This window comes from Chiloscyllium punctatum, chromosome 3 (assembly GCF_047496795.1).
Source record: "Chiloscyllium punctatum isolate Juve2018m chromosome 3, sChiPun1.3, whole genome shotgun sequence".
Lineage (NCBI taxonomy): Eukaryota > Metazoa > Chordata > Chondrichthyes > Orectolobiformes > Hemiscylliidae > Chiloscyllium > Chiloscyllium punctatum.
In genome coordinates, this window is record NC_092741.1 from 38,300,195 (window position 1) to 38,315,782 (window position 15,588).

At 43.5% G+C, this 15,588-nt stretch overlaps 1 protein-coding gene across 5 annotated transcripts in view; it reads left to right on the plus strand.

Annotated features, from left to right (window-relative positions):
* LOC140457887 (sodium/calcium exchanger 1-like) overlaps positions 1 to 15,588 on the plus strand; it is a 310,251-nt gene that overhangs the window by 6,904 nt on the left and 287,759 nt on the right. For 2 of the 5 annotated variants that reach the window (XM_072551633.1, XM_072551657.1), the window contains exons 1-2: positions 1,827 to 2,511; positions 3,246 to 5,461. In XM_072551633.1, the coding sequence (XP_072407734.1) occupies positions 2,500 to 2,511; positions 3,246 to 5,461 (2,228 nt within the window). In that variant the 5' untranslated portion in view covers positions 1,827 to 2,499. Of the gene's footprint in view, positions 1 to 1,825; positions 2,512 to 3,245; positions 5,462 to 15,588 lie in introns of those variants that run through there. The other 3 variants (XM_072551667.1, XM_072551639.1, XM_072551648.1) reach the window with 3 other exon arrangements.

Here is a 15,588-nt window from a genome sequence, read left to right on the forward strand (position 1 = left end):
TATGGAGAGTCAGTCGGTGAATTGTTTTGCACAGAATTTCTAGTCTTTGACATGTTCTTGTGGTCGTTATTTATAGGGTTGCTGCAGTTAGGCTTCTGGTCAATGGTGACCCCAGTGATCATCAGTGACGAGGAATTTCCTTGGTGGCAAGGGAGGTGGGTAGATTGACTAGAGACACTTGTTCAACACTTGTCTATTGCAAATATTATTTGCCACTTATCACCATAAGCCTGAATGGTGCTTAACTCTTGTTGCTTAAAAGCCCAGACCGTTTCGTTATCAGATGAACTTCAAATCGAATTGAAATTACAATTATCAGTGATATTCCCACTTTTCACCTAATAATAGACAGCATTATAAAGATGGTTAGATGTAACGCACTGTGTTGAATAACTCTGATAACTGTTTTGTGTTTTGGCTCAGATAGTTGCCTCCTGATAACCATATCCATCTTCCATGTACCAGGTATGAATTAAATCCTGTGGAGTTTTCCCTCAACGTCATTAACCTCAACTACATGAAGAGACAAGAGAAGTTGGGACTGTTTTTCTTAGAGAAAGTTAAGACATTTTTAAGAGTTCTAAATCTTGAAGATTTCTGATAAAGTGAGGAAGAAGTCTGAACTACACCACACTCCCCTGCCCCTAACACTACCGCCAAATCTTCAAAATGATCACTTTACAGGGCATTTAAGTAGTACTGCATTGGTTTATCACACAAGATCATGTGCTCAGATCCTTAAGATCTTAAATCCATAATATTTGACATATAAGGAAGGGCTACCATTACAGCAGGGGCAACACAACCTCACTTACATGCATCAGCATATATTGGACCCATATTTTGGGAAAATAGTTCTCACGTGGCAAAGATTAATTATCAACCATTGCAACTTTTCCAAAAATGTGTATTTGAATTTTGCACAGCCGAACTGGCCATACGAAAGCAAAATCATTTCATTAAATCAATGCTATCATGTAACACTCTGGATTCTGCCTTTGCCTAAATGGTTTTGATAAATGAAAAACGTTTACTTTTATCAGGAGCAATTTGCTGGTCTCGAATTATCATTCTCTGGGTACCAAACTTCAAGAGCAGGAAACTACTCACTACATTTATTCAGTGAAGACTACTATAAGACATAAAACAGGACTCCCTTAATGTGCTGGTGCCCCTTTCATCATCAAATTGGCTTTTCTTTTCATTGCATGCCTTTAATTTGCAAAACATAAGAACTCTATGAGGCGTGAGTATTAATGAAATGATGCACCTTGCAGTATTTGGAAACACGCTTCAAGGGCAAACAAAAAATGAGATGCCTCAGTGGTTTAATATGACAGCTACTGCAAGTACAATTGAGTTTCTTCAGTTACTGGTCCGTAGAGAGAAATTAACGTAACGCAGACCACGGCACAATAATAGCAACAACCTATTGATTGGTACTACTTTATTGAAACTGCATTACTGGATCTAAGAGTCCCAGTAATAGAGTCCTTCAACAAACGTGTCCAAGGTTACAAACGTGCATGCATGTCTGATGCACATGCACACATACTATTCATGTGCATGCACAAAGGACATACGAATTATGTCAAAATGGAATTAAATCGCAAAGATGACTTTTCACTTTTTTTTAATCCATCACAGTGAAGTCGTCAATTTAAAGTATGCTTTCCAAACGTGCAAGATTATAGATGCCTGTAAATGGAAGATTGCGCGTGGGTGGCTATACTTCAGTGTTTTACGGTTTGGCGCATCACACCAATATCAAAAAGACCATGTAACGGCAGACCACGAACAGTACGCTAGGTGTCTGAAATCATTCGGCAGCTTGCCATAAAATATGCACGGAAAGCAGGATATGCCTATTCATTTCGCTAAGCATGGGTTGCGGGAATTCTAAAAGACGAAGAAGATTCTCTTAAAACAAAACGTGTTACTGTTAGAGAATTTCCCTTTTTCGATTCCACTTCCCTAGCCGATTGGAGTTCGTTCCTCTTTAAGACGGCCGGCAGAATGATCAATGAAGTAGGTGGGTCACACCGAGATAAGAGTACTGGCAAGAAGCCCATGATGCACTGCAAGCCTGGGCTTTCTCACGATCAGAAATTGGAAAATAGTAATTGCCTTAGACATCCGTAGTGCTTGGGTTGCACAGTACTCAGACGCTTGGTGACCACGATGGTTATATTACGCGGAAATGCTCTACGCATAATAATGAAAACATAATGCGGAGAAACTTTGACCATTCCACATCTCATAGGTTTCATCTCAGCTTCATACTTTGTTCAATAACCATCAATATTCCGTCGGATATGAAACTGAATGGTTGATTCTATGGCTGGGAGTAAGCGCGAAGTCTAGCGGATTTCATTGCAGCTCGCTTCTCTCAACACTATCATGGTAAAAACCTTCCGCTCCTGATCTACAAGAAAGGCGAAGGCAAGGGTTGACGGACCTCATACCGAGGAATCACCACCGACTAAACGCTGTGGGGGTATGTTCGACTCGGTTTGTATAAAACAAAGACGCTTTTTTTCTTAAAAAAAAGTGAAATGGAAGGTGGATCTTTGCTCGTGCGTTTCAAATAATTTAATTTTTTTTGCATAGCAAATAGGAAATCGACAGCTGTCCGTGGCTGGAGTTATCCACCGCTCACTTTCGGGTCAATTTTTATAAAATTGAAAACGGATGTACGCTTAGAAAATATTGCCACGCCGATGCGTGTTTAAAACATTGTAAAGAAGAAAGCCACAGACGTGTAGAGTGAAACTGAAGTAGCAATGGTAATTTAGAAAATAACTAATTGATTTACGTGGCGAGGCAAGCCCGGCACATTTAAACAGTTCTTATGGCAACATATTGAAACTGACATATGTGACTTTGGCCTTTTTTTTGCAATTGCTTGGTACCACTAAAGCCGAATGCATAAGATGAGCTGAGTTTGGTTCCTCTTTGTGTTTCTGAGGCTTAAGTGACGCAGGGGCTTGCATTTTAGGCAAGCTTCCAGAAAGCATCCGGAAAATGTCAGGACAGTTTTACATGGTGAAGCATCATCAGGTAAACGCTTAACTCTACTGGCCGCCCATCGGGACCTTAGTATGTTTCCTTAAAATGCAAATCAGTAACACCCCAGTCACACATGGGACGAGGGAAAGAGTGATCTACTAAGTAATGCATTGACAAGCAGACACTGACGAATTATTTTTAATATGTGTGTGTGTTTCTCTTTCTAAATGTTGCAGACGGAAGGGTCTGGAAAGCGGTTGATGGTCATCATGGCGAGGTGGTGGAAAGCGGCGCCCCGTGACCGTGTGCTGGAGGTTGGCTTGTGGCTGGCGGTGCCTCTCTTGCTGTTGCTGGTGGGCGGCGTCCGGCAGGTGGAGGCGAGCGAGAGGGGCTCGGCCGCCGAGCAGCAGCGGCGGCAGCAGCAGCATCAAGGGGAGGGAGAGGCGGCGGCATCGGCCGCCGCGACCCTCAGCGACGGCGCCAACGCCTCGGCCAACCTGTGCCAGGGCTCGTACAAGTGCAGCGAGGGCGTGATCCTGCCGGTGTGGTACCCGCAGGACCCGTCGGTGGGCGACAAGGTGGCGCGGGCCATCGTCTACTTCGTGGCGATGATCTACATGTTCCTGGGCGTCTCCATCATCGCCGACCGCTTCATGTCGTCGATCGAGGTGATCACCTCGCAGGAGCGGGAGATCACGGTGAAGAAGCCGAACGGCGAGACCAGCACCACCACCGTGCGCCTGTGGAACGAGACCGTGTCCAACCTGACCCTGATGGCGCTCGGCTCCTCGGCGCCAGAGATCCTGCTGTCGGTGATCGAGGTGTGCGGGCACGGCTTCCACGCCGGCGAGCTGGGGCCCAGCACCATCGTGGGCAGCGCGGCCTTCAACACCTTCGTGATCATCGCCATCTGCGTGTACGTGGTGCCCGACGGCGAGGTGCGCCGGATCAAGCACCTGCGGGTGTTCTTCGTCACCGCCGCCTGGAGCATCTTCGCCTACGCCTGGCTCTACCTGATCCTGGCCGTCATCTCACCCGGCGTCGTCGACCTCTGGGAGAGCCTACTCACCTTCATCTTCTTCCCGCTCTGCGTGGTCTTCGCCTGGGTGGCGGACCGCCGCCTCCTCTTCTACAAGTACATGTACAAGAAGTACCGGGCGGGCAGGCACCGCGCCATCATCATCGAGACCGAGGCCGAGCGGCCCGAGGTCAACCCCGCCGCCGCCGCCGCCGCCGCCTCCTCGGCCAAAGTGGACATCGAGATGGACGGCAAGATGTTCAACTCGCTGCAGGAAGGCGCGGCCTCCACCTCGTCCTCCACCCCGCCGGCCTCGCCCCGGCCGTCCGCCGAGCCTGCCCTCGACGGAGCGGCCTCCGCCGGAGCCTCGGCGCTCTCCAAGGACCAGGAGGAGGAGTCGAGGCGGGAGATGGCGCGCATCCTGAAGGAGCTGAAGCAGAAGCACCCGGACAAGGAGATGGAGCAGCTGATCGAGCTCGCCAACTACCAGGTGCTGAGCCAGCAGGCCAAGAGCCGCGCCTTCTACCGCATCCAGGCCACCCGCCTCATGATCGGCGCCGGCAACATCCTCAAGCGCCACGCCGCCGACCAGGCTCGCAAGGCCGTCTCCATGCAGGAGGTCAGGCCCGAGATCGACGAGGGCCCCGTCAGCCGCGTCTACTTCGACCCGGGCAGCTACCAGTGCCTGGAGAACTGCGGCTCGGTGGCGCTGACCGTCGTCCGGCGGGGAGGGGACCTCACCCGCACCCTCACCGTCGACTACCGCACCGAGGACGGCACCGCCAACGCCGGCTCCGACTACGAGTTCACCGAGGGCAGCCTGGTCTTCAAGCCGGGCGAGACGCACAAGGAGATCCTGGTGGGGATTATCGACGACGACATCTTCGAGGAGGACGAGAACTTCTGCGTCCACCTCAGCAACCTGAGGGTGGGCGGCCCGGGGCCCGCGGCCGGGCCGCTGAGCGGGAACCAGCAGCCGGCCGCCGGCGCCGCTACCACGCCTGCGCCGGGCGCGGGCCCGGTTAGCGCGCAGGCGCCCTCGCCCAAACTCGGCGGCGGCGGTGACGTCAACGACGCCACCTCGGTCTCCAGCGCCAACACGTCGGCCGTCCCCGCCCCGCCCCCCGGCGCCACGGCGAACCACGTGGCGGGCGCGGCGCTGTCGTCCGTCGCCGAGGTCGCCTGCCTGTGCGCGCCGTCGACCGCCAACGTCACCATCTTCGACGACGACCACGCGGGCATCTTCACGTTCGAGGAGAAGGTGACGCACGTGAGCGAGAGCGTGGGCGTCATGGAGGTGAAGGTGCTGCGCGCGTCGGGGGCGCGAGGCGCCGTCGTGGTGCCCTACCGCACGATCGAGGGCAGCGCGCGCGGCGGCGGCGAGGACTTCGAGGACACGGCCGGCGAGCTCGAGTTCGACAACGACGAGATTGTGTAAGTGGCGGCCGGAGAAGGGACGGAGGGACAGGGTGTGGAATGGAGCGGGGCAAGGCTCGTCATTACCCTCGTACTCACACACTTTCATCCTTCCCTTCTCTGCTTGTTTTATTTGTGTGTGTGTTATGTGCCCGTCTGTCTATCTCTGTGCCGCTTGGCCGTCAGTGATGCCATATTATATTGGGTTGAGGCACCAGTGCATTTATCCCGGCGATGGATAAAAGCTCACGCATTGACTTTTCTTTAGGTAGCAACACAGAAAATGGGGACAGGAATAGGCCATTCAATATGACCATGTCTGATCATTCAACCCAGTAACCTGCTTTCACCCTCTGATTCTTTTAGTTGTAAGGACTACATTGATTGGAATTTGCAAGAATAAATGAATTGTAAAATTCTAGGCCGCATAATTGCTGGAAAGATGCTCCCTGATGGCAGGGGAGTCCATATCCAAGAGTCACAAGTTTTAAAGAACGCAGAGTAAGACCATTCAAGGCTGAGATGAGGAGAAATTTCTTAACCCACAGAGCCTTTGCAATTTTCTGTCACAGGAAACAGTTGGGGAACAAAACATTAAATATTTTCAAGAAGGTGATTCCTGTAGGTCTTGGGCCTAAAGTGATCAAAGGGTTGGGCCGAAAGTGAGAAGCTGAGTTGAATGATCAGCAAAGATGATATTGAACAGTGGCACAGGCTGGAAGGGTCTACTCCTGTTCCTACTTTCTATGTTTCTACATTGATTCCTTTTTTGGAAATCCCATGAATCTTTTTTTTCTCTGCTACCCAAAGGAAGTAGATTTGTCTTTACTCCCACATGCTCCTTTCCCCGTCAAATAAAGGATTGCAGAGAATTGTCAACTAGTGCTGGCCTGTGTTAGAGGTTGTTACAAATAACGACAGGCAGTGTTCAGAATTAGAGCCTGGTCCACATGGGGTGATGCCAAGTGTCACTTCAAACACAGTCATGAAAATCTGGGGTCCTTCTCCCAGAAAGAACAGTTGGTGCTGGGTGGCTGCTTAGTCCTTCAAAACTGAGATTGATAGATTTTTGTTCAGTAATAATGTTAAAGTTTTCTGAAACAAGCTGGGTGAATGGTGAGGAACCTAACTAAATGGCCCATTTGGGTTTCTGTGTTCACAAGTTGCAGAAGTTTATCCAAAAAAAGGGTAGTGCTAAAATAATTAACCTTTTACTGAGGCTCTGAATTGAACTTTATGCAAATTTTCTTTTTCTGTTTTGGCGAATCGATTTGCCAGTATGGCAGTATTTTAAAAGAGTGACCCAAAGTAGCTGTATTTGTAAGTTTGATCTGATAGTTATCTCTGCTCTGAAATGAAGTGGGACAGTTGTCATGCTACAGCCAATAACACTATGAAAATCAGAATTTAGAATTGATCCATCTGGTTTTGCTGCCCATTCTTCTGACAACATTTGCAGCGTAGCTTGGACACAGATGGTGAATCATCTGATTTCATTTCATGCACTTTAATATGGTGAGCAATCATGTTGAACTCAGTCAGTAATAGTTAGTCTATTCAAATGTGGCAGTCTCTTGAAAATAGATAATTGGTTTCTATTTGGAGATTGAAAGAAATTTAACAAAAGTGTATTCTGGTTTTGTTCTGCATTTTATTTTCCAGTTTCTCTTATCTTACTCTGGAGGTGCTTGTATCATTGTAAAATGAACATAATATTGAACAACTTTGAGGTCCAGGGAAAGAAGGAACAGGAGCAGCAGCTCCAGATGAGCCAGCTGTTGAGAGTCAGTGTTCCTTGATTTGAGATAAATTGCAGAAAGAAGAGTGGGTGGCACGGTGGCACAGTGGTTAGCACTGCTGCCTCACAGCGCCAGAGACCCGGGTTCAATTCCCGCCTCAGGCGACTGTGTGGAGTTTGCACATTCTCCCCGTGTCTGCGTGGGTTTCCTCCGGGTACTCCGGTTTCCTCCCACACTCCAAAAATGTGCCGGTTAGGTGAATTGGCCACGCTAAATTGTCCGTAGTGTTAAATGTAGGGGAATGGGTATGGGTGGGTGCGCTTCGGCGGGTCGGTGTGGACTTGTTGGGCCGAAGGGCCTGTTTCCACACTGTAAGTAATCTAATCTAATCTAAAAGAAGTGGTTGCTCAGACAAAGTCGTATCTTACTCATGGTTTGCAGACCTACACTGAGGCTTAGTGAAGTGAAATGCGGTGTAGGAGGGTAATGCACTTCTCAAGAGTCAATTGTAAAACCTTCAGAAAACACCTACATGCTAAGATCTATATCATTAATGTATGGCGTCATTCATTGCATTTATGGTCATTAGAACTTACCAAAATGAATGAAGCACATTCATAAGCTGCAGAGGATTCCTTTTCCAACTATCTAGCTGATTTTAAACACAGACAATGGTTCACGCAGATGTACACTCACTTTCCAGGTAGTCTTCATAATGCTTATATCCTGGAGCAATCTAGCATTTTGTTCACTGAAAGAAATGCAGCACATTGTAGACTAGTTGACACCAGATAATAGGTATACTGTGTTGACTTGACGGATTACCTGACTTTGAAATCCAAGGATACAAGTGGAGATCAGAAAAAACAGTAAATGTATTTCGACCACAACAGTTATCAAAGGGCGCCGAAACAACAAATCTGTTGCTTGGAACAAAGTTGGGATTTCCTACACTTTAGCCTTGGGAGAAAGCCAAGATAATAGTGGTGTGCTTCCTTCTGTGTATCTTTGCTACTGTTGTCTACAAAGGGAGGAGAGTGCTAATGATTCAGAGTGGTGGAGAATTTCAGTATCAGCCTGCAGCCTCAGCTGTACTCCCATCAACTCATCAACCATCACTTTTCATCATAGGGCTCTTGTAGCACAGTGATAATGTCCCTACCTTTGGGCCAGAAGACCCAAGTTCAAGCCTCACCTACCCCAGCGATGTGTAATAGAATTCCTATGCAGGTTGATTAGAAAATATCATTTTTAATCATTCATTCTTTTCTACTGCATCTTTATTCCCTAACCACCACCTCATTTGAACTCAAGTATTGCTGAAACAAGAGGCGTGCTGGTGAAACTTTAAATTCCATGCTCATCAGTGCAGATGCATGCCAAATTTCAAAGGGAACAACAACTTACACTGCAAAAGAAAAGTCTGCTGATCAGTTGTCATGTCACCTCTGATTGGTCAAGCTGTTTTCATGGAAAATATACCAGGAACCTACAATCTTCTATAATCCAATAAAGGCTTGTGTCTAGACATGCTCATTTTTCCTGCAGATGACAGACCTCATTGTCTGAATAAATGTAGTTCTTAGCAAGTTTAAGTGAGCAACATTTTGAGCCTGACTGATGATCTTCAGTTAATTGTTAGTATAATTTTGTTCAGTTCTCATACAGTATAAATTGTTGCTCCCTTTGAAATTTGTCATTCTCGCATTTGTTCTGAGACAAGAATGAAACGCTTCAACAGTGTGTCTTCTTTTTCAGCAATACTCAGGTTGTGTTCCAGCAAGCAACTATCATTTGAACTAGTCCATTTACTCTTTAGTACATGCTGTTATACCAAAAGATGTAGGAGCAAAAGTAGGCCTTTGAGTCCACCAAAATAATGACACCATTCCATGAGATCATGATCTGATAACCTACAACTCCATTTTCGTGTCAATTGCTGAAAATACTTGATTCCCGTACTGATTAAAAATCTGATGTCTTAGCCTTCAATATGCTTAATGGCACAGCTTCTACAGCTGTATGCAGTAAAGAATTGCATGGATTCATTACCTTCTGAGAGAAGAAATTCCTGCACATCTTTGCTTGAAATGGATAACCCCTTATGTGGAGATTATGCTCTCAATCCTGTACTGACTGACGAGGGAAAACAATCTTTACGCATCTGCCCTGTCAAGTTCCTGAAGAATCTTGTGTGTTTCAGTAAGGTTGTCTCTCAATTTTGTAAACTTCAGAGCATACACACCCAGCCTACTCAATATCTCCTAATGAGACAGGTCCTCCATAGTCAGAATCAATTTGGTGAACTCCCTCTGGACTGCCTTCCACCTCTGTGTATCTTTCCTTGAATAAGAGGACCAACACTGTTCAAACTATTCCAGGTATGGTCTGACTAGTGCCTTGCATAGATTTATCAAAGCATCCTTATTTTTATATTCCATTCCCTTTGATCTAAAGGGCTACATTCCACTTGCCTTCCCTACTACCCATTTAACTTGTATGTTCGCTTTTGTGATGTATGCACGAGGATTCCCAAATCCCTCTGTGCTGTAGCTTTCTGCTGTCTTTTTCTATTTAAACAGCATTCAGCTTACTTATTCTTCCTGCCAAAGTGTATAAACTCACATTTTCCCACATTTTATTCCATCTTCTAAGTTTTTGCCCGCTCAATTAACCTGCCTATCTTCTACAGACTGTTTGTATCATGTTCACCATTTGCTTTGCTACTTTTTTTTGTGTTATCTGCAAACTTTTCTATAGTACATTCACTTTCCGTATCCAAGTAACCAATGCATATTGCAATTAATTCTGGCCCCAATGCTGATTTCTGTGGCATTCAACTAGTTACAGTTTGCCATCCTGAAATTGTCCCCCTTATCCCAATTCCTGAAGAAGGGCTCATGCCTGAAACGTCGATTCTCTGCTCCTTGGATGCTGCCTGACCTGCTGCGCTTTTTCAGCAACACATTTTCAGCTCTGATCTCCAGCATCTGCAGTCCTTACTTTCTCCCCTTATCCCAACTCTTGTTTTGTTATCCACCACCTTCTGAAAATTAAAATATATTACAATCAGTGTTTCCCTTTTATCCATCCTGCTTGTTAGCTCCTGTAAAGAAATGTATTCAATTTGTCAGGCAAGGTTTCTCCTTCATGAGCCAAGTTGACTCTTGCCTAACTAAATGCTGTGTTGTTACATCCTTTATAGTAGACTGTGACATTTTCCCAATAGCAGATGTTTAGCTAACTAGCCTTCGGTTACCTCATTTTGTCTCCTTCCATTCTTCAATAAAAGTGTCACATTGGCAGTTTTCAAATTCTCTGGGACTTTTCCAGAATGTAAGGAGTTCTAGAGGATTGCTAACATTGCATCCACTACCTCTAAACCTACTTCCTTTCATATCCTAGGATGCATTTCATTGAGTCCAGGGGACTCAAAGTTTGCAGATAACACAAAAAAAGGTAGCCCCATAACACTTCTTCACTAATGATATGTATTGTATTTATTTCCTCTCTTCCTTTTGCCCCTTGAATATTTAATAATATTGGAATGCAGTTAGTGTCTGTTGTGAAGACTGAATATTTATTCAACTCCTCTGCCATTTCTTGGTCCCCCATTATTATTTCCCCAGCCTCATTCTTGTGGCTTATGTTCACTTTAGCTTCTCCCTTCATTTTTATATATTTGAAGAAGCTTTTACTGTTTGTCTTGATATTACTTGTAAATTTACTCTCAATGTTTATTTTCTTTCCCATTATTATTTTTAGTCTTTTTTTTAAAGCTTGACCAATCTTCTGGGTCACCAATAATCTATCTTTGCTACATTGTATGTTTTTTTCTTTCATTCTGATGTTATCCTGAACTTCCCTGATTAATCATGGTTGGCTTATCCCCCTTCCTAGAATCCTTCATCCTCACTGGAATATGTTTTTGCTATGAGCTAGTTTTTTTTTAATATTTGCTGCTAAGCTACTTCCCTATCCATTCTAGAAAACTGTGCTTTCATTCATTTTTAATTATCCTTATTTAAGCTTACCACATTTGTTTCTGACCCAAGTTTCTCTCCCTCTCAAACTGAATGCTAAATTCTACCATGTTCTGGTCAGTTAGAACCTTAGGTATACTCATTGATGGAGCGTCTTGATTTGGTCTGGACAATTCTAAAGATTTATAATATCCTCAGTGAACATATTCTTCTCATCTTAGTTCTACATGATCAGTATCTTGTTCTGAGACTTCGTTCTCTCCCCATCAAGCGCTTCACTCTCTCCCATGTTACAATGAGATCACCTCTCGAGCTTCTAAATTCCAGTACATACTGCCCCAGTTTAATCATTCGGTCATCCAAGGAACCAATTCACTGAAACGTTGCTGTACTGCCTACAATGCAAGAATATCTTTTCTTGAGGAGCAAAACTGTACACGTTCTGCTCTGGTTATGGTCATGTCAAAGATTTATACAGTTGTACCATGACTTCCTTACTCTCATAGTCGAATCCCATGTACTAAAGGCCAACAGGCAATATGCTTTTCCAGTTGTTTGCTATACCTGTATGCTAACTTTATGTTCCTTGTATGAGTGCATCCAAATGCTTACCACATTTTAATAAAATGTCCTGCTTTTCAATTCTTATAGGCAAATCTAACACTTATCATATTGAACATCTTGTTCACTCATTTGATCTGTCTGTATTTCTTTTGGCCTCTTTGTGTCCTTCTCAACCAGTTCAAAGCTCTCTTCACATTCTTCTAACCTGGGTGTGAGTTCTTTGCTAATATGTGTGCGTAGAAAGGACTGAAAAAGTGCTGACGTGGAAGAGGACTGATGATGCATCATAATGAGGGTGATCCCCTTTGATTTCTTGCAACAAATCATAGAATGACACAGAGAAAATTGGAAAAATCTTAGAGTCAGGAACTAATGGGAAAGTGGTACAAAAACAAACACAGCACCATGATTCCACAATTGTACAGGTGATTTCCTAACAACAGGATAGGTTAAAGGAATTAGGTTGCACTGTATCACACTGGACTCCAGCCTTGCGTGCTGTCTGCTTCCATTATCTCCCAAGCTTCCTCTTCCAGCTGATGAAAGATCTGTTCAAAAGCTAGTTCTGCCCTCAAGTTTGGTTGTCTTGGGGGAGATAAATGTAATATCTCATTTGAGCAAAAGAGGTAGCGAGAATCAACTGCATTCTTCATTGTTTGGATAAGATAATTGAACATTTTCTGGCAGACCATCAATGCTCTGGAGTTGACATTCTTAGACATGTACCTTACAGATCTGCTGCAGCATCTTACAGGTCACCCCTCTCTAGAGAAGCAGACCTGTTTTCAGATCTTCACTTATCCTATTAGAATCTCCACTGCTGCATTACTAAACGTGATAGTCCCTGTAGAAGATATTTATCACAAAACCACTGCAACTTTTTTTTCAGTGTTAAGAGGTCAATGTAAACATCAAATTTACCAGTTATCCTGTTCTCCAAAGCTACAAGCTGCCAATCAAAATTACTAATGTACAGGCAGTGCATTTAATAGACTGAACTGAAGCCTGACTATCAAAATGACTTGCACTTGATGTTAGTGACATCATGCAGGCACCCAAATTGTCTTGTTCCCTGCCTTCTGCAATGTACATAGAATTCAACCACTTTGGTTTGAAAGTGGTGTATTTATAGATTCTCTTTCTAAAATTTTGAAACTAGTTTGTGTGTGTACATGTAATCTTTCTATAATTTACTTGGAGGCAAATTTATTTAAGGTAAAAGCAATTTATTAACACTTAGAATGGAGTCTGTTTACATTTAATACAGACAATAATAAAATTTGTTTTATATTATGTGTTCTTGATTTGAAGTTGTGATCAAGGAAAATGTAGTTATTTAATCTCCATTTGACAGGCTGTTTAGAAATATAGTTCCATTATGGTAACTGTTTTGTGGAAGAATGAATAACACACATTGTAGCAAGCTCAGATTTGCCTATTATGAGCTTGCTCTTGTGGTAGTTTAGCCACATTAAAACACTACGTGCAGACACCATAAACAACTATATCCCTGCATCTTAACTTAAGGGATAACTATTTTTCAGTCCAAAGATGTATGTGCATTCATTGTAAAATGCATTTTCCTTGTTTTTATTGAATAAAGATAATGCATTTTTAATAATACATGCTAAACTAGTCACACCATGAAGCCGTTGCTTTGAGGTATATAAGTGCAGGAAGACTACTGGTCTCCGCTAAGTAATATCTCACTTGGTGTGTAGAAGTATTTAGACACTACTGCAGTCATACTTTACATAATGGTTGCTTCACAGTCAGCATTAGTGGAGCTTAAAGAGTACATAATTTGTGTAATTCTTGGCTAGTAAGTAGAATTTCATAATTTCGATATAAACATCAGCTGCAATTGACAGTAAAATATCACAGAAGGTTGTCCTGGGTCAGAAGTTATAGGTTTATTGTCAGCTGTATTAAACAGCAAACACTGAAAACTGAAGAAGCATTGTCAGGGCAATTGCTATTATGTCCAAGTGCCATTCAGCATCTTGTTTCTCACTTGCTGTTAATACTTTCTTAGAGAAGTCAAAGGACCAAGGGACATGACAACCAGATCAATGAGAAGAGCAATGAAAGGAATTACATCTTACCTTATACTAACTTTAAGTCGTAAATTCTTAAATAGTGTCAGTGGAAGAAGGACTAAAGAAAGCAATATAGCAATGGGCATCTTGGAGAAGCAGAATTAGGTATTGAGTTTTGATGCCAGTAAACTGGAGATGAAGGAAAGAGGAAGAACATACGCAATGGCGGTAAAAAATGAAAGTCCCTTTGAGGCACAAATAAATTAACTAGTTTTAGACTTGATTGACAGCAAATTATATTGGACTTTTGTAATTAGGAGCTAAGTTCTAAAGGAACTGTTGTGGCTCAGTGGTAATGACCCTACCCCTGGGCTGAGAAATCTGGGTTCAACTTCCACCTCCTCCAAACATATAATATCTCTGAACAGAGTGTTTAAAAAAATAGGTTAATTTAAAAAAAAGCTGTGTTATTCCCAGTTGTATCTTGGTTTCAGGGCAGGGAAATGGGCAAGATGGAAACTGGTATTTGAGCTACACTATAAATTTACAATAAAATAATTTTAATTACTGAAATTCTGTTTCTGCCTCATTCAACATTTTAGTAACAATGTATGAAATGGTCAGTGGTGCCCTTGTAGAAATAATCATAAAATTGAATCATAGAATATTGTAGCACCAGTTGACCTATTGAGGTACTGACGTTTTGCAAAAGCAACTTACAGTTTGTTCTGCTATAACATGTTTGGTTAACGCAAATTCGCTCTAATACAATTGATGAATTGGGACAGTGTTTCTGAAGTGCGTATGTTTAAAACGAGTGTTGGCTTTAATGTGATTACATTGCCAACACTTTAAGCGTTGTTTCTAAAGTGCGGTGTTTCTATAACACAACATCGCAACCATCACATTATTAGAAGAACTACCTGTAGTCAGTCTTATAAGCTGTTTGAAAGTTGAATCTGCCTGCACTATACCTACAGGCAATGCATCCCAAGATTGAATAACTCCTCACTGCAATATGGACATTTCCTCATTACACATCTGGTTCTTTTACCAATTACTTTAAACCTGTGATATTCCCTCAGCCATGGGAATAATTTCTTCCTATCTACTGTCTCCACTACCTATAATTTTGAACAGCTCTTATCAGGCTTTCCTTCAGTGTTTGAAAAGAGGACAGCCTCAATTTCTTCAATCAATCCATGTGTTGAAGCATTCTTGAACCGTTCTTGAAATCTTTTCTGCAGCTTCTCTAAAGAATTCACAACAAAGTTCAATAAACACAGTGCTCCAATTAGGACGAAATAACAAATTTAAAAAGTTCATCTTAGGTTCTAAAGCATGAGAACATGCTAAAGGAAACAACTTGATTGGAGGGGTGTAGGCCAAATACGAGAAACAGATTGATGATGCTAGACAAATTGAAAATAGGAGCTGAAAACGTGTTGCTGGAAAAGCGCAGCAGGTCAGGCAGCCTCCAAGGAACTGGAGAATCGACGTTTCGGGCATCAGCCCAGGGCTGATTCTCCTGTTCCTTGGATGCTGCCTGACCTGCTGCGCTTTTCAAGCAACACGTTTTCAGCTCTGATCTCCAGCATCTGCAGTCCTCACTTTCTCCTCGAAAATTGAAAATAGGAGACTACTACAAGCAACTGGAGGGGAAGGCTCAAGATTGTGAGATGTGGAGAAATGTGCACAAGGGATTGTTCTTAGGGAGATGACTGTTCTTTTTATAACTTTGCTTTTACGCTCTATGCTTCAGTTTATAAAGTTGTGGATATTGTGTTACTGTGATTTATTGACCTCATTCTCCAATTACC